The sequence below is a fragment of the Mirounga leonina genome, unplaced genomic scaffold (genome assembly GCF_011800145.1).
Source record: "Mirounga leonina isolate KUSES-001 unplaced genomic scaffold, KU_Mleo_1.0 Mir_115, whole genome shotgun sequence".
NCBI classification, from domain to species: domain Eukaryota; kingdom Metazoa; phylum Chordata; class Mammalia; order Carnivora; family Phocidae; genus Mirounga; species Mirounga leonina.
Genome location: NW_023270268.1, coordinates 73770558 through 73797765, shown reverse-complemented (window position 1 = coordinate 73797765; position 27208 = coordinate 73770558). Strand labels below are relative to the sequence as shown.

Genomic DNA, 27208 nt, shown 5'->3' with positions numbered 1-27208 from the left:
AAAGGGTCCATGTGCAGTGTCCTTGAGGTGTGCTGAACTTGGGCAAGGAGTTTGGCAGAAGGCAATTCTGTCAAGGCTTGATGTTTAGAGTCAGGTGGGGGCAGCTCTGGGGTTCTAGCTCCTCTGCCAGTTTGGAGCCAAGACTCAGCCAGCTGCTGGGGGTTCAGGGAGCTGACTCCAGGCCCCAGGTAGAGATGGCAGCATGTGGTTAGTCATGTCTCTAGAGATGGCCATGAACCCCCAAATTCATCTCTGAAGGCTTGCCTCCAGGTGTGTGAGATTCACATGTGAACAGCAGATAACAAGAGAATTGCACACTGTTTATTATTAATAGGGCTGTGGCAACACTTCCTGTTTCAGAACTCATAAGTCTAATGAACTGTGTTACTTGAATATAAGTTGCAGGGGCCCCATCTATACAGCTAATCTAGAGGAAGACTTAAAAGGCCAGCATGAGGCCAGCTTCCATCTGAGGCTATGTGACTCCCCCCACCCCCAGTTTGGGAGGCAGCCTTAGGCCTCATGGAATTCTAGAAGGGCTGGAACTCAGAAGGTAGAAGGGAGAATCTACAGGGATGGTGGGTTTTCAAGGGCACGTCTGTCCCAGACCTGGAAATTTGTGCAATCTCCTCCTTTTCAAGGTGAACCAAAGGGGCTTGTGTTGGGAAGTGAGTTGACCTCTCCCTAGGGCACTGGTTCTTAAATATTGCTTTACCAAAGAATTATGGGTGGGGCTGGGGGAGTCTAATAAAATTCATATTCCCAGCCCCATTGCCAGGGATTTTGATTCAGCAGGTCTGGGGTGGGTGGGGTTCAGGATTCTGCATTCTTAACAACCACCCCAGGAATTCCAATGCAGGTGTCTAGGGACATACTTTGAGACTCACTGGCTTTGAGGTTGGAGTGTCTGCAGCCCAGGGATGTAGGCAGAACTCTAGTGTTGGGGGACACCTGAGTGGCTCAGTTGGTTAAGTGTCAGACTCTTGATTTTGGCTCAGGTCATGATCTCGGAATTGTATGATTTAGCCCCACATTGGGCTACACGCTGAGCATGGAGCCTGCTTAGGATTCTCTCTCTCCCTCTGCCCCACCCTCCCCCAAACTCTCCTCCAACCTGCTCACAGTCTCTTTCTCTCTCTAAAAAGGAAAAGAAAGAAAGAAAAAAGAACTCCAGTGTTGGGATCTCGTAAGGCTTAGGGAGCACCTTGAGGTCAGAAATGAGGCTGAGCCAAATGTTTATGTCCTTCTTTTTGTTAGGAAATGGTAGGTGAAAGGTTTTGGTGCCTGGGGACCATCAGAAGTGTTGTCATCCCATGCTAGGTCACCCCTGCATCTACTGCATCTGCTGACTCTACTTTTTTACATTGACCATCCACATTGTGTTTATATCCAAATAATCTCTTCTTAATGATAGTATTCATCAAGCAGCACATGATTACTAATTTAAAAAAAATTTAACCAATTGTATATACATCAACATTTATATTCTTTCTTTTTGGGGGTGGGGAGAGGCAGAGGGAGAGGGAGGGAGAGAATCCCAAGCAGGCTCCACGTTCAGCACAGAGCCCAATGTGGGGCTCGATCTCACAACCCTGAGATCATGAGCTGAGCTGAAATCAAGAGTTGGACACTTAGGGTGCCTGGGTGGCTCAGTTGTTGAGGGTCTGACTTCATCTCGGGTCATGATCCCGGGGTCCTGGGATTGAGTCCCATGTCGGGTTCCCTGCTTGGCAGGGAGCCTGCTTCTCCCTCTCCCACTCCCCTTGCTTGTATTCCTGCTTACGCTATCTCTCTCTCTGTCAAATAAATAAATAAAATCTTAAAAAAAAAAAAAAAAAGAGTTGGACACTTAACCGACTGAGCCACCCAGGTGCCCCAACATTTATATTCTTAAATAGAATTTAGCTCATTTAACCAATGTTAGAGCTATTCCAATGCTGAATGTCTCACTGATGCAGAGTTAGTTTCAGGGATAAATGGGATGGTGAGGGGATTAGAGGAAGAACAGAGCAGGGGGCAGCATGGGTGGAGCTAGCCTAGGAATGAGATAGTGGGGATGGTGGGGTGGGTGTTGGTCTATGGGCCTGTGACTGGGATTAGAGGTATAGGAGGCAGGGGTTTCAGAGGCAGGTGTGGAGGCCCAGGGAGGGGATAAACCATAGTAATGTTGGGCTGGGTGAAAGATTCTGCGTCGGTAACATTTAGGAACTGCAGGGGCATGTTAGCACGCATCAGAGGTCTAAATGGAATGTTCCAGTGTGGCTGTGTCTTTTCCAAGCTCCAGGCCCTGGACTTGGGGGTGTGATGGGAGTTCTCTATGGGGGTAGAGGGCACATAAGGCAGGCCTCCTGGGTCTGATTCTCCTAAGGGTGTTTGATAATTTTGGAGGGGCAGATTCCTGTCAAAGGCAAACACACAGGGGTGAGGAAGGACAAGTTCATTTGTTCATTCATTCACCCATTCATTTTCTCCCCAAATATTTACTGAGTCCCTTCTAGGCTCCAGGCACTCTTCTAGCCCCAGGGATACAGTGGTGAGCAAGGTGCAATCCATGCCCTCACTCAGCTCACATTGTAGTGGGGAGACTGTTGTTAAACTAGTTAATTTCAGGTTGTGACAGGTTGTAAAGAAAAAGATAGGAGGCAAATATGTTAGGGAGTGACTAGATTGGGGGCAGCATCAGGGAAGGCCTCTCTGAGGAGGTGACTTCTGAGCAGAGACCTAAATGACGTGAGGAGTAAGGCTGGCAGAGCTAGGAAAAGAGTGTGGCCCAGGCTGTGTTTGGGGCCACACCCTGACTTCATTCCAGAACACTCTTAGGCCCATGGAGTTTTTTTATGGCTATTGTGGGAGACGAGCTCGCTTGCCCAGCCTCTATTTTGGGATTGGCACTGACTCACTGCTGAGTGTTGGGCAACTGGCTCCCTGCTTGAGACTATTTCTATTATAAATTGAGGATCTTAATAGCTACCTCTGTTTTACAAGAATCTCATGAGAATTGGTCAGTGTCTGTAGAAAGTATTTTTTATTACACAAAAATTTTATTTATCTCAAGTATAAGCCAAGGAGTAAATGATTAGCAATTAACTCAGCTTTGTTTCAGAGAGCGAAACTTGGTCTGGTTCACTTGGTGCTCATTCAGTTGACGCCCCCAAAGGTGGCCTTGAACTCCTGCTGATTTTCTTGGTTTCAGAACACTGTTGAGCTCCAGACTAAGAGCCCAAAGTCCTAGATTCTCATCTCCATTCTATTACTGACAACCTGTATGGCCTTGGGCAATTCACTTAACTTCTACCTCTATAGTCTATCAGCTATGAAATGGGTATAATAATCAAAGAAGATACTGTTCTTTGTCCCATAAAGTGCTACAAACATAAATGTAAGAGATTACTATTATTAAAGTGGAAATCTAGGGGTGACCTACCTTACATAGGTTATATAACTTTCATGGGGTCCCAACTTTGCCTTAGTGTTTGTATGGACTGCCCAAGAGAGCAGCAGGAGGCCTGGGAGTTTGGTCTATGAGAAATATGTAGATCTCTTCTAGTTTTCCCTTGTCAGTATTGAGCATGATTGTGGCCCAGGAGAGTGTATTTAAGTGACAGAAAATCAGTGACAAAGTCTCAGAGGAGAGCAGAAAAATACTGGGACTTTGGGAGCCAAAGCAGGCAAAAAGAGCCCTAGAGAGAGGGCTCTGCTTTAGGGCACTTCCTTTCTCTCTCCCATGAACATTTATTGGGCTCCTACTGTGTGACAGGCAGTGTGCTAATGTCTCTGGACCAGACTGTGTGTAGCCCTAGCCCTAACTCTGTTCTGGAGAGGCAGTGGACAGAGTGCAGTGACCCTGACACCCACTTAGCCGATAGGCACCAGGCCAAATGCTGGCAAGTCAAGAGTTGCAAGACAGAGTGTGATGGGCCTGCCTATTCCAAGTATCTCCCACTAGCCTGCCAAGAGTCCTCTGATCTGGTCTAAAATGCCTTCCCTTAGTAAGTGCTGGGTATTGTGCTAACCACTTTGTTTATATTATCTTACTTAATCTTCCCAACAACTCACTGGGGTAGGGACTATTATCATATCGCTTTACATAGGAGGAAATTGAGGTTTGCTCATTTGTACCAAGTCATGTAGTGAGGTAGCATCAGAGCCTACACTAGACTACAACCCCCTTTGCCTTTCAACAGCCAGCACTGCAGGCTCTTCTTCCTGCCCTCTCCTAGCCTCCTAGAGCCCCTTTGCTTGTTCACACATCCACTCACACACACAGAAAGCCAGAAGTGCCTGAGAATTTACCTACTTCTGGGGCAGCCCAAACTAAGACTGTCAGCAGGTGCTGGAGAATCACAGACCAGCTTCTTTGCCTCTTGTGGGGACAACTCTGGAGTGTGTTCTCCAGCAGTCCCATGCAGGATCAAGCAGAGTTACTTTCTGTTGACTTGTCTTGCTTGACCTCCTCCTTTCCCCTGTCCTGCTCTTCCTATATCCCTAACACATCTCTAGCTCACAAGGGTCAGCTTCTGAGCAATCAAGAGTCCCACTCGGGTAGGGGCTGAGCTGGAGCAGGATGTTATTCAGTGACTGATTCCAAGAGAGAATTCAGAAGCTGTGTCTAGCAGTGACAGCCTGATCAAGAGTCCAGATGACCCCAGAGATCCCAATAATTGTGTCACATGGGAAATACATAGGCTTCAGAAGAGCCCCTCAAAGTGCAAGGCACTGACTTAGACATTTATGTACCTATCTTATTTAATATTAGAACATCTCTCTATTGGGCTTTTCCAGTTTTCATTGGAGCATACAGATTCAACAAAATTCACCTTTTACTAATCTTAAAATCACATTGTAGGTGAAATAGCACTTCTAAATTTCACCTTGGTGGGACTCTGTTGATATGTTGCCTCGGTTATGTGAAGCTTCTTTCAACCCCATCATCACTGCCCACCCTCTCCTGCCAGATGTCCTGTTTTCCATATTGATGTACATGACATTCATGTGGGTGGCATTCACTTTACCCCCTGAGATGATTGGTGATCTGGGTGGTGCTCTAGAGCTTTGCCATCTAATAGAATAGCCACTAGCTGCATGCAGCTATTGAGCATTTGAATTATGACTGGTCTGAATCAAGATGTGTTTTAAGTACAAAATATACATGAGGGATTTTGAAGTCTCAGTGTGGAAAAAAGAACATAAATTATCTCATTAATAATTTAAAAGTATTTATTACATGTTGAAATAACATTTGAGGTGTATTGGGTTAAATAAAATTAATTTTATCTTTTTACTTTTAAAAACATCATTACTAGAAAATCTGAAATTACACATATGGCTTGCATTATATTTCTATTGGGCGGCGCTGCTCTAGGGACTCAAAAAAGGGAAGGTTTAGCAAGTGAAGTTGTCCAAATCCTGGACAGGCTTAGCTGGGAAGAAATTGTGTCCTTGCTGTGATGGCAGGGTTCTTTATCGGATGCGGAGGCAGCAAGGTGAGTCCTATGTGATACCACTTTAAAAGGCATGTGGTTCTGCAGATGACTCTATGCCTCTCTGGCCAAGAGGAGTTATGGTTGACAAAAGTGAAGCCACCATCTGCCCAAATGACATCACTGCCTCTCTGCTTCCAAGTAGGGATTTAGTAACTTTGCAGAATTCACATTCGTTCTTTCTTTCTTTTTTTTTTTTTAAGATTATATTTATTTATTTGACAGAGACACAGCGAGAGGGAACACAAGCAAGGGGGAGTGGGAGAGGAAGAAGCAGGCCTCCCGCCGAGCAGGGAGCCCGAAGTGGGGCTCGATCCTGACCTGAGCCGAAGACAGACACTTAATGACTGAGCCACCCAGACACCCCTTTTCTTTCTTTCTTGCTGTCATAATCTCGAGGAGAAAGAGGCCAGTTGAGGGGAGAGAAGAGGAGGAGAGAGAGAAGGGTGGGAGGATTATTATTGATTACAGTAAGGAGCTGGGAAGGACACAAAGAGACTCTAGGGAGAAGATCTCATTGGTTAAAACAAAAGGTTCAAAAAGTTAGCTAGTCAAGTGATTTCTCTCTCTCTCTCTTCTTTCTCTTTCTTTTTCTCAATCTCTTTCTTTCTGGGGACTTTTGACTTTTAATGTTTATGATTGTTCCTGGGAAACCAGAAACAGTTACTTTTGTTTTGCAGATTAGGAAATGGGGGAAAGAAATTGATGAGGGATTCCCAGAGATAAATAGGAGGTGTGGAGAAAGGAGGAGGAGCAGGATTTAGGGGTAAATCCTTCTGTGTTGACATGGAAATCCCAGTTTGGGGAAGTGCATTCTATCATCGGGGCTGAACCCTGGGGCCTTCCCATTTCAATGACCTGGCTGGGAGATAATGGCTCTCTAAGGGTCCTGTTCATGTGTCTGAAGTTCAGGAGGTCCAGTCGCCTAGTAGGATGGTGACTGCCTCAATTAGTACAGCTTCTGGGACGAGGCTTCGGCATTGTCACAAGCCTCCCAGCTCTGTTTGGGTGCAATTAATGCATTACTCTAAAGGCACCTGTCACCAGCAAACTAAAGTGAGAACACACCCATTAAAAATGTTCTTTTTGAGGGCGCCTGGGTGGCTCAGTTGGTTAAGCGACTGCCTTCGGCTCAGGTCATGATCCTGGAGTCCCGGGATCGAGTCCCGCATCGGGCTCCCTGCTCAGCAGGGAGTCTGCTTCTCCCTCTGACCCTCCCCCCTCTCATGTGCTCTCTCTCTCTCATTCTCAAGATAAATAAATAAAATCTTTAAAAAAAAAAAATGTTCTTTTTGAGTCCTGTTTCTGCTCCCTTCAATGGCTCCCCATTGCCCACTGAGTAAAAACCTAACTCCTTAGCCTGCCTCCAGTACCTTCCACAATTAGGACCCAGGTTATCTGGCTGCACTGATCTCTCCCTACCCTCTCTCATAGCCCCTGGGCTCCAGCCAAACCACATGCCTGCTAGATCCTCTGCATGCCCCACACTCTTGCATCTACTTCCCGTGTTTATTACCTGGAAGTCCTACTCACAGTTGTCACATAGCAACATTTTCCTTCTCCATGAGCAGCGATCCCTGGCCAGCACAGCACTTTGTAAGTCTTTTTGACCCTTGGAGACTATTATTTGTGCATATGTGTCCCTGCTAGGGGCTAGGGGAGAGACTGTCTGTATTAGCCAGCCTGGGCTGTCATAAAAAAATACCATAGACTGGGTGTCTTCAACAACAGAAATTTATTATATTTTCACAGTTTTGGAGACTGAAAGATCAGGGCGCCAGCATGGCCAGCATCTGGTGAGGACTCTCTCGGCTTACAGACAGCCACTGTGTGCTCACACGGCAGAGACAGAGTTTTGGTGTCTCTTCCTCTTCTTTTAAGGACACCAATCCTGTTGGATTAGGACCCCCCTCTTACAACTTCATTTCACCTTAGCTATCTCCTAAAAGCGCTATCTAAGTTGGTGGGTTAGGGCTTCAATATATGAATTTTAGGGGGACACAAGTCCAGAGACTGCTTGATATTTAAATCCCTTTCAGGATTTTGAGCCCCAGCTGGCCAGGCCTGGGTGTGGGGACAGCTCCAGGCCAGAGGAAGGCTGGAATGAGGACTGAGAATGAAGTCAGAAGCCCTCTTGTGGGGTACCTAGTCATTAAAAAAGTTCAGATAAGGCCTGAGCAGGGGAGGGGCCCCACAATGCTCCCAGAAGAATCTCCAGCACTCTGAGCCATTGAAGTAGTTCTTTGGGCCAGTAAAGTAGTTCAAGATCCCACCGGCTTGGCCAGTAGGGCTCCTACTGTCCCTTCAGATCTGGGACTGCTGTAGGGACCATAGGTGGGCACAGCAGAGCAGGACAGTTCTGTTCAGTAAGTTTTGATTGAATTTCTGGTGCGTGCTGGGTATTGGAGGAACAGAGAACAATCATCCTGGGTCCTGACCTTAGGAACCTCGCAGTTCCATGGGGGCAGATGGGTGTGAGGGGGGATCTATTTTGACCTAGAACTAAGAATCACGGTAGGACTCACATTCACTCATCTTTCTTCCAGGGCCATGTTCTGCAATGATTTAAAGGAAAAGTATGAGAAGAGGATCATTATCAAAGGGGTCGATGCTGAGACCATGCACACTCTTCTGGACTACACCTACACCAGCAAGGCGCTGATCACCAAGCAGAATGTGCAGCGGGTCCTGGAAGCTGCTAACCTCTTTCAGGTGTGTGAACAGTCTCAGTGCTCTCCTCTGGAGCAGGGGAAAGCAGCGACTCCTCAGAAATCTGCCTGGACTGGCTCCCAAGCTCATACCTGGCACACATATATACACTACACTCACACACACACTTAGCTGGGCCTCTACTTACTTGAAAGTCAGAAGAGACTCCTTTGGAAATTTCCTGAGAGGTGGTGAGATGCGGCATTGACTTCTTAATGCCATTAAGCCAGGACAGCGTGGTGCCTGGAATCTATACTTGGTTCCTAACAGCAATGACTACAACTTGCTGAAGGCTAATTGGAGCCAGGGTTCCAGCCATCACTTCAATGCGTAACTTCTTTTTTTTTTTTTTTAAGATTTTTAAAAATTTATTTGAGAGAGAGAGAGAGAGTGAGCAGGGGGAGAATCTCCAGCAGACTGCGCTGATCCCTGAGCCCAATGTGGGGCTCAATCCCCAGGACCCCGAGAGCACAGCCCCAGCTGAAACCAAGAGCCAGATGCTCAACCGACTGAGCCACCCAAGCACCCCTCATATATATAACTTCTAATCCTTAGCACAACCTGGGGAGATAGTTACTTCTCCCTACTTTACAGGAGGGAAAAGTAATAATGTACAGAGAGTGGGTTATTTGAACCCTGGGCTTTCCGAGTCCAGGAGCTACATTTTTGCAGTACAACATGCAGTCTCTCTGGGAGCAGTGTCTAGATTTTGGGGCACACAGGACCTTGCCTGGTCAGCACTTTGTGGTGGGTGTGGAAGAAGAGCACTTTTCATGAGGGTTATTACAGAAGATAAAAGAGAGAACCCTCGGGATTAAGTTTTATGGTTTCCGTTTGACTATGTTTGTTTCAATCCGATTACAATTATATTTGGCTTCATGGAATAATTAGACCCATAGATTCTGTTGGTTGCATCCATAGTTATCATAGGGGCTCCATCTCCCATTACCATCTTTGCCTAGGTCTAAAAGTACACTTGAACTTGGTTTCGCCAGATTAAGCAGAGAGTGTCTCACTGAGGTTGAGATTTATGACAGAGTCCAGGGACAAGCCCAGTCATTCCCAGGGACTGGGACAAACATCAGATCTTGTGCATGGTTTGGGACTTTGGGAGGTGGTATCCTCTTGGATCCTCTGTAGGTCAGCGGTTAAGGGGAAACAAAACAAAGTCTGGGAAGGTGAGGAATGAGGGGCTATGAGTCAAGACCATGGACAGTGGGATTATCTTTGTTGAAGCTGGAGTCTAGGCAGGATCTGTGGAGTCCAGCAAGGAAGGGAGAGTAGAAAGAGGGAGGAAACTCTATGAAACAGCACTGATTAGTTCCGAATAATTGTTTGCCAATTTTATTGTCTCATTTTCTTCAGGGCATTTTCCGTCAGGGCTGGTCACGCCTTCTGGTGATGTGTCCAAGTCAGTTACCGCACCCCCTGCCAACACACACACAAACAGCCTTCCCCCTTTCTCTGTCCTGACCTTCTTACCCCTTCAGCCTTACTAACCCGCAGGGGAATACTCTTCTTTCTGTGGAGGGTGGGACTCCGCAACCTCACTCTCAGGAGCCCTATCTCATCCCACTTCCCACCCCTGCCCGTACTGCTCCAACAATCTAACCTCAGGGAAATCCTTCCCTGATAGGGCCTCTATTTAGTTTAGCTTTTGCCTGGGGACTGTAAGACAGCTGCATGTATTCTACACTGGGTGTGAGGGTGTGGGAGTATTTACAAATCTTTACTTAGCCTCCTTATTTTCAGTATGATGTCCTCATGTGTCTTCCTCAATTTCTGGTGTCCCTGGTCCAGAACCTCTCCGGTCTGGTTCCCCCAGAGGATAAATCTTCTTTTCTAGTGGGAGTGGAGTTGTTAGATCACAAGAGGTGGGGAGGAGTCCTAACAGGCTTAAATTCTTCTTAAGGTGGGGCTGATACCAGGGGTGATATAAATACCCAGATGCCCAGAGCACTCTTCACCTGCCCTGGCCTTGCTCTTTCCCTGGGACTTTTAATATTCCTGCTTTCTGAGGTTCTGAGGGACAAACTCCTTTGTAGGTACTTGGTCTTACCTCTTTCCTCTCAGCAAAGCCATTTGCCAGTCTTCATAGTCTGTGGTTTGGGGTTACTGATAACTCCCAGTTTCATGGAGGAGGGAGTTTGTGTTTCTGTTTCTTGTTCTCCTTTCGGTTTTTGGTGATTTTAGTAAAAACTCTTTAGATAGTAAAGAGTTTTGTAATGTTGCAAATATTTTCCATTGGTTATTTGACTCATAATTTTTGGTTATGACATTTTTTAATGTACAAAATTTAAAATTTGTGTTTCGTCAGATCTGTTGATCATTTCCTTGATGTTTTTTGCCTTTGTTATGTGTTTTTAGAAAGACCTTCCCCGCTGCTTAAGTATATACTTATTCACTTATAATTTCTGTTAGTCTTGTTATATCCACAGCTTTGATACTTAAATCTTTAATGTATCTGGAAATTACTTTGGCATTAAGTTTCTCCTTGTCCTCGTCCTCTTCCTCCTCCACCTCCTCCTCATTTTCTCTTAAGTGGTGAGCTTCAATAGAGATTTTGGTTTTAATCAGAGGTGGAGGGAGGAGGAAGACAGAGACAGGATAGAGATAGAGCGTGCTCAGTTTATTATTGATTCCCCTATTCTGGTATTCCCTCAACTTAAAATTTTCCAAATCTCATTCACTTTCTGGGCAAAAAATACTAAGTTTCTCTTTGAGGCTATTTTACTCATTTTCCTATGAGTGTTAATTCTTTTGAAAACAAGAGAAGAGTGCTCTGGGCGTCTGGGTATCTATTTAACCCACTTTCTGATTTCTGTTGCTTCTGGATGACTTGCTTTGAAGTCTTAGATGTAGAAAACTGGGAATATCCTCATGCTTGAAAGCACCACAAGGGACAGAAGTTTATAGGTTGTTGAAATCACTTTGTGGTTTTAAAAAAGTATTTATTCATTTGAATGAATAAAACATACCCTTGTTCCAAATTCAGAAAACAGAAGGGGAAACAGTGGAACATTTTGCCCTGTTCACTTTTGACCATGTCTTGCTGTCCTTTATGTCCTGTGCACAATGTATATGTGCATATATCACTCCCACTCATTGTCTCCAGTTTTTAAACGTGAATGTTGGCACACTATATACCCTATTTTGCATGTTGCTTTTCTTGGCTTTACAGTATATTTTGGAGATTGTTACAGATCAGTATGCATAGAGACTTTTCTTTCTTTTCTTTAAGGTTTTATTTATTTATTTGAGAGAGAGAGAGAGTGAGCACGAGGGTGGGGAGGGACAGAGAGAGGAGAGGCAGAGACTCCCAGGCAGATTTCCTGCTGAGCCTGGAGTCCGACCCGGTGCTCGATCTCATGACCCCGAGAGCACAACCCCAAGAGCACAACCCAAGCCGAAACCGAGTAGGATGCTTAACCGACTGAGCCACCCAGGTCCCCCTGCATAGAGCCTTTTTGATGGCTGCATAATGTTGTTGGGGTCTCCTGAGAAGTGGAACATGTCGAATTATCTTAATGGTCTCTTATAAGGCAGAGTGGTAGAGTGGAAAGAACATGGGTGCTGGAGTCAGGCAGAACCTGGGTTTAAATCCCAGTTCAATCATTTATTTGCTGTGTGGATGTGGACAGGTTATTTAGATTATCTGAGCCTCAGCTTTCTTATTTGTAAAATTAGGATGATAACAATACCTATACCTACCCTTTAGGGAGAGTTATGAGGATTTAATGAGATGCTATTTGTAAAATGCCTGGCACATAATAGATGGATAGAATTTTCTTCCCATCATTTGTGCATTAATTTTAACTTTACTTCAGGCAATTTGTACCGTAAGTAAACTGGGCTGACATTGAGCTGTGAGAACATTTTCCTATGCCATCCCCAAATCTTTGCTTTTACCTGGATTAGAATTATAAGAGACCATGATTTAAAGTTTTGTTTTATCGTGTTCATATGACACTTGGTTAGTAGAATGAATTGGACTGGTGCTATATTTAATTAACTCAGGATTATAGATAGAGAAAAGTGTGCCAGAGTTGGCACTTTATCTTGTTATTTTAGAACATCCACAGAAGCCGATACCACCTTTGTGGGACTGAAATCAATGGGAATCAGAGTATCTTGGTGTTCTCTACCCAATCCGGTGGTAAAGGTTTTTAGTTGTCACACCATCGCTGATCCTCAGCTATTCCCTCACTTTCTTCTTCTCTTTTCAGCTCTCTTGCTATTATCCATAGATTGCTTCTATGCCAGAATTTCCCGGTCCAGAAAGAGATCTTTTGATTGACCCAGCCAGTCACCACTATTGCTCTTTGAAAAGAGCTTTCCATGCGAGGCAACTTCATGAGTTGCTGACCTCATGAAGACGGCTAACCCTGGGGTCAGTTACCATTACCATTGTCAGTTGTCATTGGTCCAATCATCTGTGCCCAGGGTGGGACAGTTTCTTTTAGGAGGAAAGTTAGTGTGGGCAGGTACTGAATGAACTGCCCATGAGAGGAACTTTGCAGTAATCTAGCCATAATTTATTGGTGGATTATGGGGAGAAATGTATTTTCTCCAAGTAGTTTCTAGAAAGGTAAGAGTAAGAAAAGCACCTACGAGGAAAGGCCTGAGTGACCCTTCACCTAGGAGGCAGGGTTTTTGAGATGAATGTCATCCAGTGGGGGCCCCGAGAACTTGCCTTAGCTGGAACTTCAGGCTCTTGAGTTCTAGATGAGCAAGGCAGTCAGAAACTGTAGAGACTGTAGACCTGGGACAATGGCTATAAAAACTTGGTAAGATTCTTTAGTTTTGGAGAACTGCCGTGTTCGTTTGGAGAACTTTGTCATATTCGTTACTTTCATTTTTATTATTAAAAACTCATGAAAGAATATGGACTCGTGAGTTTATCAGCAGGGCAGCAAAAGGTGTGAGGTCAGGGAGACCAGCTCACCCCTCATTTAGTTTTGGGACAGAGGATGCCTAAGATAATAGAACAGCTGGTTAGAAGGAGTTTAGAAGCTGAAAAGAGATCAGGCTGAGTCCTGAGGGCTGACATGAGGAAGGAAAGGGGGGCTTCCAGAGTGGGAGCCTGGTCATCTGGCTGGGCCTGAGAAGACATAAGCCATGACATGCTCTGGGCTGAGATCTGTATGGACGAGGTAGCCATGTGGTCAGTGGTTGACCCTGATGGCCTGGGTTGGCTTCTTGGCTTGCTCATAGTACATAAATCATAGTACATAAATATTTGTTGAATCAATGAAGGCGTGTGTTGCTCTTGTTCATTACTAGCTGAATATGAGGACTGCCTCAGAAACTGCTCAAGACCCCATCAAAATTTGCCCGACTTGCCTTAAGAGGACACTAAGAAGCCCACTCCCGGCTTTAAGAAATGTTGTGGGCTAGTAGAGGAAGAAGTATTCCACAGGTTAATACTAATACCTACTTCATTTGTAAGCACCTACTAAGTGCCAGGCACCTAGCAAAAGCAGATCTCATCACTGCAAGTTACAGATGAACCTCTGTTGTCATTGACAGGGACCCACAGATTGTATGGACCCAACATCAGAGTAGTCAGTTGATCCAAGCAAGGAAACCAGCCCAACTATTTCTTTGCTGCTATCTAGATAAAATCCATCTGTTGACCGAAGCACCCTCTCCCACACACCCCTTTGTCACCCAGTGTTACTGTGTGGCCACTGTAAGTGATAAGACATCAGGGTTAATATCCTGGTCCACATGGCAGTGATAGTTTTGCTTTTCAGAGCATTCACTATGTGGCAACTCTTGCCTGTACGGTTTCTTTTAAAATGAGGTCAGTATTTTTACCCCCAATTTAAAGATGGGAGAAATAAAAATTCAGTGATGTAAAGTAAATGTTCAAGGTTTCATGGCTAGTGAGAGAGGAGCCTGAATTTCACTCCTGTCTGCTTACGCTAGCCTGTGTGTTCTCCACTCCACACACTGCGTCCATCTCTCAGCACGAGGCCTGAATCAAGCCATGGTCCTAAAGGCAGCTGGGGCCGTCAGCAGCCTCAGGGCTGCCCAGTGGAAAATTCTGGGAACCAGTGGGGCCCTGTAACTGTGTCAGGGGGCAAGACTGGCACAGCTGCCACCCCTCATGCCTAACTCCCTCTGGGGAAACTGGGACACTTGGGGCCACCAGGTGTCCCCATCTCAACAGTGAGCCTGCTGCTGTCCAAGCAGCGTCTCTTTAGTCTTTACAGTTCTGTGTTTAATCTCAATGGTGACTCTTTTTTATTTTTAGGTATAACTTATATTTAGTAAAATGCACACATCTTAAGTGTATAGTTTTTTATTTTTTACATGTGTTTGCAACCATGTAACCTCCACCCAGATCAAGCTCCAGAACATCCCTGGCATCCCAGAACACTCTCTTTAAAATCCGGGTTGCTTATATAATTACAAGGGGTGTTTACAGAATGCTAGGACATAGCAGAAAGAGGCATCTGGCCCAGGCTTGCCATGGTTATTTGCATCATTGGTCCATGCTGGCACCTGCTGGAACATCTGTGTTCCCATCAGTCTCTCTCTGATCATTCACACCCCCGCCATCAGCTGAAAATTCTCAGGCCCACACGGTTCTGGCCCTCAGTCTTTGTGGGTCACTTTGCGTTCTCTTTGTCCCATTTGCCAGGCCTCCTCAGGTCTGCCAGTCCCCTCTGCAACTTCTGTGTCCCTCTCAAGGACACACAAGAAACTTCATTTGCTCTCCTGTGCCAGTCTGGAACTCTAGGGAACTTGGAGCGACTGGCATAGACCCCCTTTGTCTAGAAACAACACATTCTAGCTTCTCTTCTGTGGCCGCTCTGCTGGACTGCTGCTTTTCTGATTTATTTCGGCAGTCCAGGCACACATTCTTTTGCTCTCAGATCCACAACCTCTAAGGAGCTTTTTGCATCTCCCTTACTCTAGAGTTTGGCCTGAGTTGGGAGGCGGAACATCGTCTCAGGGACCCACACCTGCTTCTCACTCTACTACTAGACTCTTTCTCCTCTTTCTTCCTGGCCTGGGAATCATTGTTGGAAAAGCTGGCCCCCTCATTATCATCCATTCTCCTATATCTACTGCTTTGATATACACTTTATGCCTGGACTCTTTGGTATTCTGGCTTTTCCACTTCAAAGGGCCCAGTTATTACCACTAATTGATGTTTTAAAACTATTTTCCTACTATAGTTCTGAAAGTGTATTTAGAAACTTAAAAACCAAAATTGTATTCTTCTGTCTATCCTATTACCCCTTCCCTGGATATGAAAGCCTGAAATGGCCTAGTTGCTGTCTGTAGGTTGTAGAATATAGGAAGTGAGATACGGGTTTTAGTTGTAATGAAAACCCATGTTGCTACCAGATTCTGACTTTTACTTCTACCTAATTACCACAAATTACTAACCATTTTCTATGTGCAAGGTACTTTATAAGAAACTATCACGGGGAAATAAAGATAAAAGTTATAAATGCAGATCACATTTATTTAACCATTTATCGTATTCTTTCCCCTACGTGATCCCATCTGATGTTGACAATATTTCTGTGAGTGGGCTGGCCAGGGAGTGCCTTCACAGTGAAACTGCAAGGTGGGCTTTATTATTCTCAACACTTTCCAGAAGAGGAAACTGTGGCTCACAGAGAGTGAAGCTATGATCTGGGGCCTAAACCCAGAACTTCTGACCCCCATACTGCCACCCACCACTACACCCAAAGCCTCAAAAGCAAGGATTTCCACTGAGCTTTCAAACCACAGAGCAATCCAGCCAGACCCTGGGGCAGAGTGTAGGAGTAGGAAAAAGTTCTGGGTCTGAAGGAGGTGGCATTGAACTGGACTTCACAGAATGGGTAGGATTTTAACAAATGGCAGCTGGGTTGGAGGAAACGTATTCTAGGCAGAGAGAATTTCTAAGCAGAGACTTAAGTTTCCACCTTCTCTACCTGCTACCTTGCCTATTACAGCTGTCTGCTCATGGATCTGCTTCTCAGGACTTGGCTTTGCTTAGATGCCCTACTGCTTCTGTGCCCAGCCCCCTGACCTCCCAGATAACCCATATCCTGAGCATCAAACATGTCCCAGACACAGTTATTCCATTTAGTCCCTCCCTGGCTTTCATCCTATCCCTGGGCTGAGTCACAAAGCTCCAGCTGTGGCCCTGGCCCGTTGAATCTTTGTATGGCCCATGTGGTTCCCCCGCACCCCCATTGTGTGCTGCTGGCCTGTTGGGGGCCCCACTGGCTCCTCTGCAAATTCAGGGGCTGTCTGTTGCCAGAATCTTGACCAAACTTCCCACACCCTTTCCTTTCCCTCTGATTCCACTTCTGAGGTCAGTCTACCTCTACAGTTGCATCAGTCCCCCAGCACCTACCCCACCTTAGTGAGTGGGCCTTTTTCAGGTTTTGTTCCCTTCCTGCCCACCCCACATAGCTTTCAGGGACCAGCAGACCCCTCAGCCAAGTCTAGAGCGAGGACTGAAAGTTTGGAGGGAGCAGAGGACATCCTGGAGATAGGGGGCACATATTCCCATTGGTCTGAAATAGATGTATCACCTGAGAAAGAGGGAAAGGGGCAGGGTTAGAAGATTAGGAATAGTGGTAATTTACAATTTTTAAGTATGAAGACTCCTCTTTTTGGGGGTGGGGGAGCAGAGAATCTTAAGCAGGCCCCACACCCAGAGTGGAGCCTGATGCGGGGCTTGATCTCATAAGCTGAGATCATGACCTGAGCCAAAATCAAGTCAGATGCTTAACCGACTGAACCAGCCAGGTGCCCCTGAAGGCCCCTCTTTAACATCAGTACACACCCCATAGGAGAACAACTTTACTTTTTATAACTATTGTCTGAGAAGGAAAATGGTGACAAAAAATTTACTATGAATTCACAAACAGTTCACCAAAAAATCACAATTTCAAATGATTTTGACTTATTAATCTCATCAACAAATTATATACTCTTCACAAACACTGATTTGTTGGGGCTTGAAGGTAAGAATACCAGTGTCTTTACATACCCTTTGCAATAACTATAAGGTCGCTTGGGGACTCTGGTCGATGGAATTGCTGATTTGGGCCAAAACAGGACTTCAGTTTTTCTGGAGTGGATTTGAAGGCACCTCTAGGGAGATGTGGAATTACACTGGTTAAGTCTGTTAAGACCTCACATTCTGGAAAGCATGAAGGGAAGCAGAGGAGGGCCAGTGGGGATGGGGGGCAGGGGGTCCATTCTCATTGAGGCAGACACTTCTCATGGGAACTGCAGCCACGTCTCAAGTGGTTTCTTTGATTGTATTTTTAGTCTCCCTATTTGAGAGTCAGGTGCCTGACTGTAACCTTTTGCTCACATGTCCCCTCAAACAGGAAGTTGGCTGTCTGTTGCCATTATCTGTCATCTCTCAGCTTTAATAAACAAGTTCATGGGTCAATGGGACAGGCTGAGAAAGAAAATTTGCGCTAAAGTCCTAAGTAATCTTGAATATGAAGAAGCAAAAAGCATATATATTGTAAAGAAAACAATTTGTTTTTCCCATGACTGCCCTGCACATCAGCAGTTTCCCAGCCACTGGTTAGGATGCTGCTCTACACCCCTCACGTTCGGCAGTATTTCTTGAAGCATATTTTGGGGGAAATGTAGGCAACCTGGAGAGTCTCACTACGCTTGTCCTCATAAGGCCTCTTCAGACTCTCCTGGAAGTTTGTTAATTCAACAATGCGACAGTTACAAAGGCAGTGTGATGGCCAGTGAGAAGAGTGAGCTAGCCATGACCTTGAGTGTCATCTGTACCACCTATTGGCTGTGTGACCTTAAGCAATGCACTTAACTCTTTGAATTCTCTAATTCTTCCTCTGTGCGAATGGTTTGTACTAATACCTACCTTATTACTTATTAAATAAAATATATTCGTTAAAAAAATAAAATTCGTTCATTAAATAAAAAAATGGATGAGAAAGTGTCTAGCACAGATCTTGGTACATACTAGGTATCCAAAAACTATTTTCCTTCTCTCTCTTTCCTTCCCTTCTTTTGGCAGAATTTGTGCAGGTGCTGTTGGAAATAAAAACACAAGTATGACCTAGAATCTGCCCTTGAGATGCTTGACCATAGTACAAGGGAGAAATGTAATCTGTGCTCCACGGAGGGGTAGGTGAATTGCCCAGTGGAGCACAGAGGAGGGAGGAGTTGATTCCATGTTAGGCAACTGGAGAAGCCAAGAAGGAGAAGTGGCTCTTGAGAAAGAATCTCGTGAATGGGTAGGATTTCTCCATGTCTTTTCCCTTCCCTTCTCTTTCATTCTCCTCTTTTCTTCTTAAGCAAGTACTGACCCAGAATTAAAAGTGTCCAGAGGCAAGTAAGGCTTAAAGCACAGTCTGGTTAAGACTCTCTGGTTCTGTCATCCTGGCTCTCCCTCTTGTGTTGACTTTGTCCTCAGGTTCATGGATACTAGAGAGCAACTCAGTGTCTCCTGTAAACTCAATTTCCAGAAAACTGCCCCATGTGCAAACAGATGTTTGCACACCATTGTAGGAGTTCACAGACTCGGAACCCATCCATCAGTCCCAGATTTAACACTCTGAATGAAGAAAACAGCCTTGTGTAGATAAGGTGATGGTCATGGTACTCTTTCCCTTTTTTTTTTTTTTTTTTTTGAGGTTAACTTGAAAGAGGCCTTTTCAGTTGAAATTGGGGCAAACTGTCCCGAGTCTTTTCTTAAAAAGTGGAGCTCTGGAGTCAAACTGTCCTGGACAAGGAGAGCAGGATTTTAACAGATAGTGATGAGGAAGAAAGCTGGTCCAGGCTAATGAAACAGCATGAGCACAAAAAAGCACTGTGACAGGCGAGCTTAGGAATATTTGGGGAAGGTGAGCAGACAGGTCTGACTGTGGAAGGGTTCCATCAGGGAGAGTCCTGGTGACAGTGCACAGCTTGAGGGGTAAGAATAAGGCTATGTCTTCACTTTCAGGCAGTGGAATCACTGAACTTTGTTACATAGCATTTATCACAGTTATAATTTGACACTTGTGTGATTATTTGATTAATGTCTGCCTTCCCCACTGGTCTGTCAGGTCCAGTGAGCACAGGCACTGTGTCTCTTTCTGCTCAGCTCTGTACCCCCAACACTGGTTGATGGCCTCCTACATAACAGATGTTCAGTACACATTCTGGAAATTAACAGGTGGATGAATGAAGGAATGAATGATTTCTGGGTGGGGAGGGATACTTTGGATCAATGTTTCTAACAAATCTGAGCTCCAGTATTTGATGTGATTCTCTTTTATGGTTTCCTTCTTTGCTCATCAGCAGTCATCAAGCAGGGGTAGGAATTAGCATCTTGTCGGCCAAGCCTTCCTTTGGGCAAATCAGATTATTGAAGCTCTTCTTGGTGAAGTGTGCAAATCATGGTTGACATCTGCCAAGCCCTTGTTCTGTGCACACACTGTTTGACCTGAGGTAGCTTGAAATGGTCTAAAAACATGTGTTTTTGGAATCAGATAAGACTGGTTCAAATTTTAGCTCTACCTCTTATTAGCTTTAAGTTTCTGAGGAAATTACCTCACTTCTTTGGATCTCCTTTCCTCATCTATAAAACAGGAATAACAATAAAAATCTATATAGTGTTGTGAGGATTAAATTATCTGGGTAATATAAAGGGATTGGCATATAGGAGTTGGTGTTTTATTCTTTACATTTTATTTTATTTTCTCATTGTGTACTTGAAAATCGCAAGGAAGTATTTATTTTATTTTTCCTGATTTTATTTATTTATTTATTTTTAAAAGATTTTATTTATTTATTTGACAGAGAGAGACACAGCAAGAGAGGGAATACAAGCAGTGGGAGTGGGAGAGGGAGAAGCAGGCTTCCTGCCGAGCAGGGAGCCCGATGCGGGGCTCGATCCCAGGACCTGGAATCATGACCTGAGCCGAAGGCAGACGCTTAACGACTGAGCCACCCAGGCGCCCCTTATTTTTCCTGATTTTAAAAGCAACCTCATTGGGGTGCCCGGGTAGCTCAGTTGTTAAAGTGTCTGCTTTTGGCTTGGGTCGTGGTCCCTGGGTCCTGGGATTGAGCCCTGCGTCTGTCTGGCTCTCTGCTCATCAGGGAGCCTGCTTCTCCCTCTGCCTGCCCCTCCCCCTGCTGGTGCTCTCTCTCTCTCTCTCTCTCTCTCTCACTCTCTGATAAATAAATGAAATCTTAAAAAAAAAAAAAAAAAGCAACCTTATATGGGGGCGCCTGGGTGGCTCAGTTGGTTGGACGTCTGACTCTTGATTTCGGCTCAGTTCATGATCTTAGGGTCATGGGATCATGCCCCACTTTGGGCTCTGCACTAGATGTGGAGCCTGCTTGGGATTCTCTCTCTCTCCCTCTCCCTTTGCCCCTGCACCCTCCCCCTGCTCCTGTGTTCTCTGTCTCTCTCTTGCAAAAACATAATAATAAATAAAATAAAATAAAAACAACTTCATGCTCAGTGTAGAACATTTGTTCTAAACAGCAAAGTCTAAAAGACAAATTAATAACTTTATAAAACTGCATTTGAGATAAATGTGGATAGCATTTTGACATGTTACCTTCTAGTGTTTTCTCCATTCATGAGAAACTTTATTTTATTTATTTATTTCTATAAGAAACTTTATTTTAAATAGAGAATTCTGTCACATGGCACACAAAGCAAGGGAGTACAAGTAGATGAACAGTGAAAAGTAAGTCTTGCTGGGGCGCCTGGGTGGCTCAGTTGGGCATCTGCCTTCGGCTCAGGTCATGATCCCAGCATCCTGGTATCAAGCCCCGCATCGGGCTTCCTGCTCAGTGGGGTGTCTGCTTCTCCCTCTGCCCGTGGCTCCCCCTGCTTGTTCTCTCTCTCTCTCTGTCAGAAAAATAAATAAAATCTTTTAAAAATAAGAAAATAAATAAATAAATAAAAGTAAGTCCTCCTTTCTACCCCGACCCCAGCTACCAGTTCCCCTCCTCAGAGACAACCACTGTTACCAGGTTCTTAGGTGGCCTCCCAGTGACAGTTTACATATTTAGAAAATTTATTAATTTTCATATCATCTTCTTCTCATGCAAACACTGGCATAGTGTACCTGCTGTTTGCACTGGAGGCTGCCACAAAAGTGAGTTCCCTTTCAGTGCTCATAGACACCGGTGGGCAGAGCCACAGAGGGCTCTGGTGACAGGTTCTGAGGGCTCAGCAAGTCTTGGTCTCGGTTGTATATTTTTACTCTTTGAACTGAAAATCTGCAAACAACTGAACAGGTGTTAGAATTCTCAGTCTCAACCGTTTCTACTGTTGCTCATGCGAGGAGTAGATCTGCAGGCAATGGCTGGGGTCAGCAAACAGGGTGGTCTGAGGCCAAATTCAAGCTTCTCCAGCATTTCATTGACCCTCAGTCAATGTTTTCTAAACCTACAACTGGAATGAGTGTTCTGACATGGAAAGGGAGAGAGAGAGAATCCCAAGCAGGCTCCACATCTAATATGTTGCAATTGGCATTGACTCAAAAATCCTAGAATGCTTTGGAGTGAAGGCTGGAGCCTAAATCAATATGGTTCACTCTAAGACCAGTCCTACCCCACCCCCACCCTTCAGGCCTCACAACCCTGCTACCTTCAGCTCGTCACTGGAGTGTCTCCTCTGCAGGTTACACCCCATTGGATGCAGGTCTGTCCCATCCAAACTCTCACTGGGCTATCTGACTGCCTTCAGACTGGCCCTACCCACCAGGTCCTCTCCACTCAGCCTTCCTTTTTCCCTCCTGTTAATTAATTCATCAACCCAAGAACACTGAGAACTTGACCCGTTACTGGCCCGTGGACAAGGAAGGGGAGATAGGAAGTTAGACTTGTTCAAAGCTAAGCTCCAGAGAGCAGTGAATAAGAATGAACTGATGCATTTGAATATTGTACACCTTAAACTAATATAACACTGCATGTGTTACGTTAAAATAAAAAAAAAAAAAGAATGAACTGATGCATTTGAGACACCTCATCTGTAAAATGAATATTAAATAATATAATGGATATGACAGTGCTTTGTAAATGGTTAAATGCTATATAAGCATAAGGGACTCATATTTTTATAAGAATGATGATTTAGGGGCGCCTGGGTGGCTCAGTCGTTAAGCGTCTGCCTTCGGCTCAGGTCATGATCCCAGGGTCCTGGGATCGAGCCCCGCATCGGGTTCCCTGCTCCGCGGGAAGCCTGCTTCTCCCTCTCCCACTCCCCCTGCTTATGTTCCCTCTCTGGCTGTGTCTCTCTCTGTCAAATAAATAAGTAAAATCTTTAAAAAAAAAAAAAGAATGATGATAATTTAAAACTAAGATATGGAAACCAACAATTTTACAAATGAATTTTTAACTTACAAAAGTGCTATTTATTCATTTTAGAGGATTTTAAAAGTATGTTTAAAAAGTAAGGGAGGGGCGCCTGGGTGGCTCAGTTGGTTAAGCGACTGCCTTCGGCTCAGGTCATGATCCTGGAGTCCCTGGATCGAGTCCCGCATCGGGCTCCCTGCTCGGCAGGGAGTCTGCTTCTCCCTCTGACCCTCCCCCCTCTCATGTGCTCTCTCTCATTCTCTCTCTCTCAAATAAATAAATAAAATCTTTAAAAAAAAAAAAAGTAAGGGAAATTCTCAGAGTCTTATTAGAAAGTGTGGTACCTTACATTATTTATACACTATCTTCCCTTTCTATCCCTATGGGACTGTGTCTATGGGAGGATTATTTTTCCCTTGGCAACAAATTTTGCCACATGATACTCTGGCCAATTGAGTGTGAGTGGAAATGGTACATGCAACTTCCGAGCTGAAGTTTTAAGAGCCTTGGTGAGGCTCTGCCATCTTTTTTCTCCCTGTCACATCTCAGCTCAGGGCTTTTCTGTCATCCTGGGTCTTGGAATGAAGACCCCTGTAGGACATGTAATGCGAGTGAGAAATAATTATTTATTCTTGTCAGCACCTGAGATTTGGGGGTTATTTGTTACTGCAGCATAAATTGTCCTAAGATACCGATATACCGAGATCTAATAACTGTTAATATTTTGATGTATACCCTTCAGTCTTTTTTCTATGCTAATATTCTATATATCTTTTTTTAAGATTTTATTTATTTATTTGACAGAAAGAGAAAGAGAACACAAGCAAGGGGAGTGGGAGAGGGAGAAGCAGGCTTCCCATGGAGCAGGGAGCCCGATGCGGGGCTCGATCCCAGGACCCTGGGATCATGACCTGAGCCGAAGGCAGACGCTTAACGATTGAGCCACCCAGGCACCCCAATATTCTATATTTTTTATAAAAATAGGATCATAATCTACCTATGATTTTGTGAAGTGCTCTTCTCATTTCATCTGCAAATATTTTAGTATATATCTCTAAAACACAAGGATTCTTCTTTAAAAAAAATTTATTTATTTGACAGAGAGAGACACAGCGAGACAGGGAACACAAGCAGGGGGAGTGGGAGAGGGAGAAGCAGGCTTCCCGCTGAGCAAGAAGCCCGATGCAGGGCTTGATCCCGGGACCCTGGGATCATGACCTGAGCCAAAGGCAGACGCTTAACGACTGAGCCACCCAGGCACCCCAACACAAGGATTCTTCTCGAAACATAATCATAATACCATTATCACACTTAAAATGAACACTAATCCAAATAAGGTCCAGACTTTGCACGAGGTTGATGTGTCTCTTACATCTCTCTTCATTTCTAGGTTCCTCCTCCCCGTCTTTCTCTCTCTCCTTTACCCCCTTGTGATGTATTTGTTGAAGAAACTGAACTGGTTTTTCTGTAAAGTTTCTCACAGTCCAGATTTTGCTGATTGTATATTCCCATGGTGCCATTTAACGTGTTCCTCTTTCTGCTATATAAGCATAAGGGACTCATATTTTTATAAGAATGATGATTTCTTGTAAATTGCTGATTAAATCGAGAGGCTTGATCAGATTCAGTGAACAGATATTTAAACTCAATACATTATGAGCATTTTCTATATCATTTAATATTCTTTTACATGTCATATTAATGACTACAGAGTTGCCAAAAATAAGAATGTACATCATTTCTTTAGCTGGTCCCCTACTGTCAGTCATTTGGATTGTTCTAATTTTTTTTTTTAAAGATTTTTTTATTTATTTGACAGAGAGAGACACAGCGAGAGAGGGAACACAAGCAGGGGGGAGTGGGAGAGGGAGAAGCAGGCTCCCCGCAGAGCAGGGAGCCCGATGCGGGACTTGATCCCAGGACCCCGGGATCATGACCTGAGCTGAAGGCAGTCGCTTAACCAACTGAGCCACCCAGGTGCCCTGGATTGTTCTAATTTTTTGCCACCACACACGACTTGCTGATAAGGCTCCCTATGGACTAATGGTTTTCTGGCCTGATTTGCCTCCCTTCTGTTCTCTTAGTTCCTGCGGATGGTGGATGCCTGTGCCAGCTTCCTAACAGAAGCCTTGAACCCCGAAAACTGTGTTGGAATACTGAGGCTGGCGGACACACACTCCTTGGACAGTCTGAAGAAGCAGGTTCAAAACTACATCATTCAAAACTTTGTGCAGATTCTGAACTCTGAGGAGTTCCTCGAACTTCCTGTGGATACTCTGTACCACATCTTGAAGAGTGATGACCTCTATGTAACTGAGGAGGCTCAGGTGTTTGAGACTGTGATGAGCTGGGTCCGGCACAAACAGTCAGAACGACTCTGCTTGCTTCCCTATGTCCTTGAGAATGTGCGCTTGCCACTTCTGGACCCGTGGTACTTTGTGGAGACGGTGGAGGCAGATCCTCTTATCAGACAGTGCCCAGAGGTCTTCCCACTGCTTCAGGAAGCCAGGATGTACCACCTTTCAGGCAATGAGGTGAGTTGATGAGCGACCCTGTAGTTAAGCGGCAAAGTAGAGGAGTCAGCGGCCTCACAGAAATATAGGTGAGGCTGGCTTACCAATCCTTAGGAATGGCATGGAGAAGAAGACGCTGCACTGTTCATGGTTTGAGTCAGGCAGTTCCAGAAGCGCTGGATTTCTGATCTGTAAAATGGGGCTGATACCACATTATAAACAGCTACTGAGTGGACTGAGTGAGATAGGAAACCACTCAGCACATCCTTCCTCTTCCCAGTGCGTAGGGTGGAGGTTGATGGGGGTGACACACACAGGACAGGATGTGCCCTGTCCGGTCGCCATCCCATAGGAGTACCGCTTTCCTCGTTTGCCCTCTCTGGAGAACCACGAGTCTCTTGGATATCCTGTGATGTTACCTTGGTTCCGATTGTCATTGTTTCCCTCCTGAATTTCTGAAAATTCCTCAAAACTCATTGTCCTGCCCTCAGTCTGGCCTCCCTCCAGTTCATTCACCAGCTGGATGATCTAAAACTCAAGCCTAATTATTGTGTTCTTGGGCTTACCCTCTTCACGGCTCCCCATGACTCTCAGGGTAAAGCCCACACACTTCCTGCCTCCGCTCCCAGAGCCAAGCCTTGCCTACTTCACCTCCCACCCACTTCTCTAATGCCGTCTCCAGCCTCTCCCTCCTGCTAGGCTCCTAATGCACTGCTTGCAATTCCTCAAAGTGGATGTGCTTTTTTCATCCACTAAAGCAGACTAATGTTCAAGTGCCTTTTTCCTCTCTCCATCTAGTTGACTTCTACTCCAGCTGCAAAAAGTTAAAGCATCACCTTCTTCAGAGACCTCTCTCATTCTCATAGCACCTGGTGCATTGCTCTGTCGTAACACCAGCCACCACATGGTAACCATTGACTTCCTCATCTGTAAATGTCTCTATACTGGCAGCTTGTTATGGTCAGAAAAATGTATTATTGGACTTTTCATCTCTAGACCTTACGAGAATCCTTGGTATAGAGTAAGCGATTGGTAAATGTTGAATAAATAAATGGGTACCAAGATGATGAATATACATATCATTTGGATGTATCTGGTTCTCCTTAACAACTTCTGAAGAAATGTTTTATTCAAAACTTCATAAATACAAAAATAGGCTTAGTGGAGAGGAACAAAACCCTCAGGAAATAATAATATAGGGACAGTGTGTTAAGTTTATACACATGGACACACACACTTATATACCACTGTACAATAGTTCTAGGATAGGCTTCCAAACCTTCATTAGGCCATTGGTAGATCCTAGCCACAGGTGGTTTAGAAATTGTCTGTATGAGGCCCCTGGAGCCTCCTTCTTTTCTTGTGTGTCCTTTTCTAGTTCTGTGTTGTCCTCAGATCTACTGTCATTGATTCACTCTGTAAATATATCCTTAAATGTTTGGTAGAATTTACTAGTGATACTATCAGAATCAGCGAGTTTTTGTGTTTTTTTTTAAGATTTTATTTATTTACTTTAGAGAGAGTGAGAACGCAAGTCAGGGAGGGAGAGGGACAAGCAGATTCCGCACTGAGCGCGGAGCCCGATGTCAATCTCACAGCCTTGAGATCATGACCCCAACTGAAATCAAGTCTGATGCTCAACCAACTGAACCACCCAGGTGCCCCAGGAATTTTCTTTGTGAGGTTTTTAACTACAAATTGTATTTCTTTAATAGATATAGGGCTATCTATTTCTTCTAGAATACAATTTGGTAGTTGTGTCTTTCAAAGAATTTCCCATTTCATAGAAGTTGTGGAATTTATTAGCATAAAGTTGCTCACAGCATTCCTTTATTATCCTTTTAATATCCGTAGAATCTATAGTGATGTCACATCTCTCATCCAGATATTGGTGGTTTATGTCTCCTCTCTTTTTTTCCTGATCAGTCTGGTTAGAGGGTTATCAATTTTATCAATTTTCTCAAAGAAACAGCTTCTGGTTTCACTTGTTTTTATGATTTATTTCATTTACTTGTGTTCTGGTCTTGATTATTTTCTTTCTTCTGCTTACTTTGGATTTAATTTTCTCTTATTTTTTTAAAGTGGACGTTGATGGGGCACCTGGGTGGCTCAGTCGGTTAAGAGTCTGCTTTCGCGGGGAGTCTGCTTCTCCCTCTGACCCTCCTCCCTCTCATGCTCTCTGTCTCTCATTCTCTC

General features: G+C 44.7%; 1 protein-coding gene across 1 annotated transcript in view; it reads left to right on the top strand.

Moving 5' to 3' along the window:
* KLHL6 (kelch like family member 6) overlaps positions 1-27208 on the top strand; it is a 55967-nt gene that overhangs the window by 14259 nt on the left and 14500 nt on the right. Inside the window, exons 2-3 of the mRNA XM_034999676.1 lie at positions 8027-8192; positions 24584-25033. Of these exons, the coding sequence (XP_034855567.1) occupies positions 8027-8192; positions 24584-25033 (616 nt within the window). The remainder of the gene's footprint in view (positions 1-8026; positions 8193-24583; positions 25034-27208) is intronic.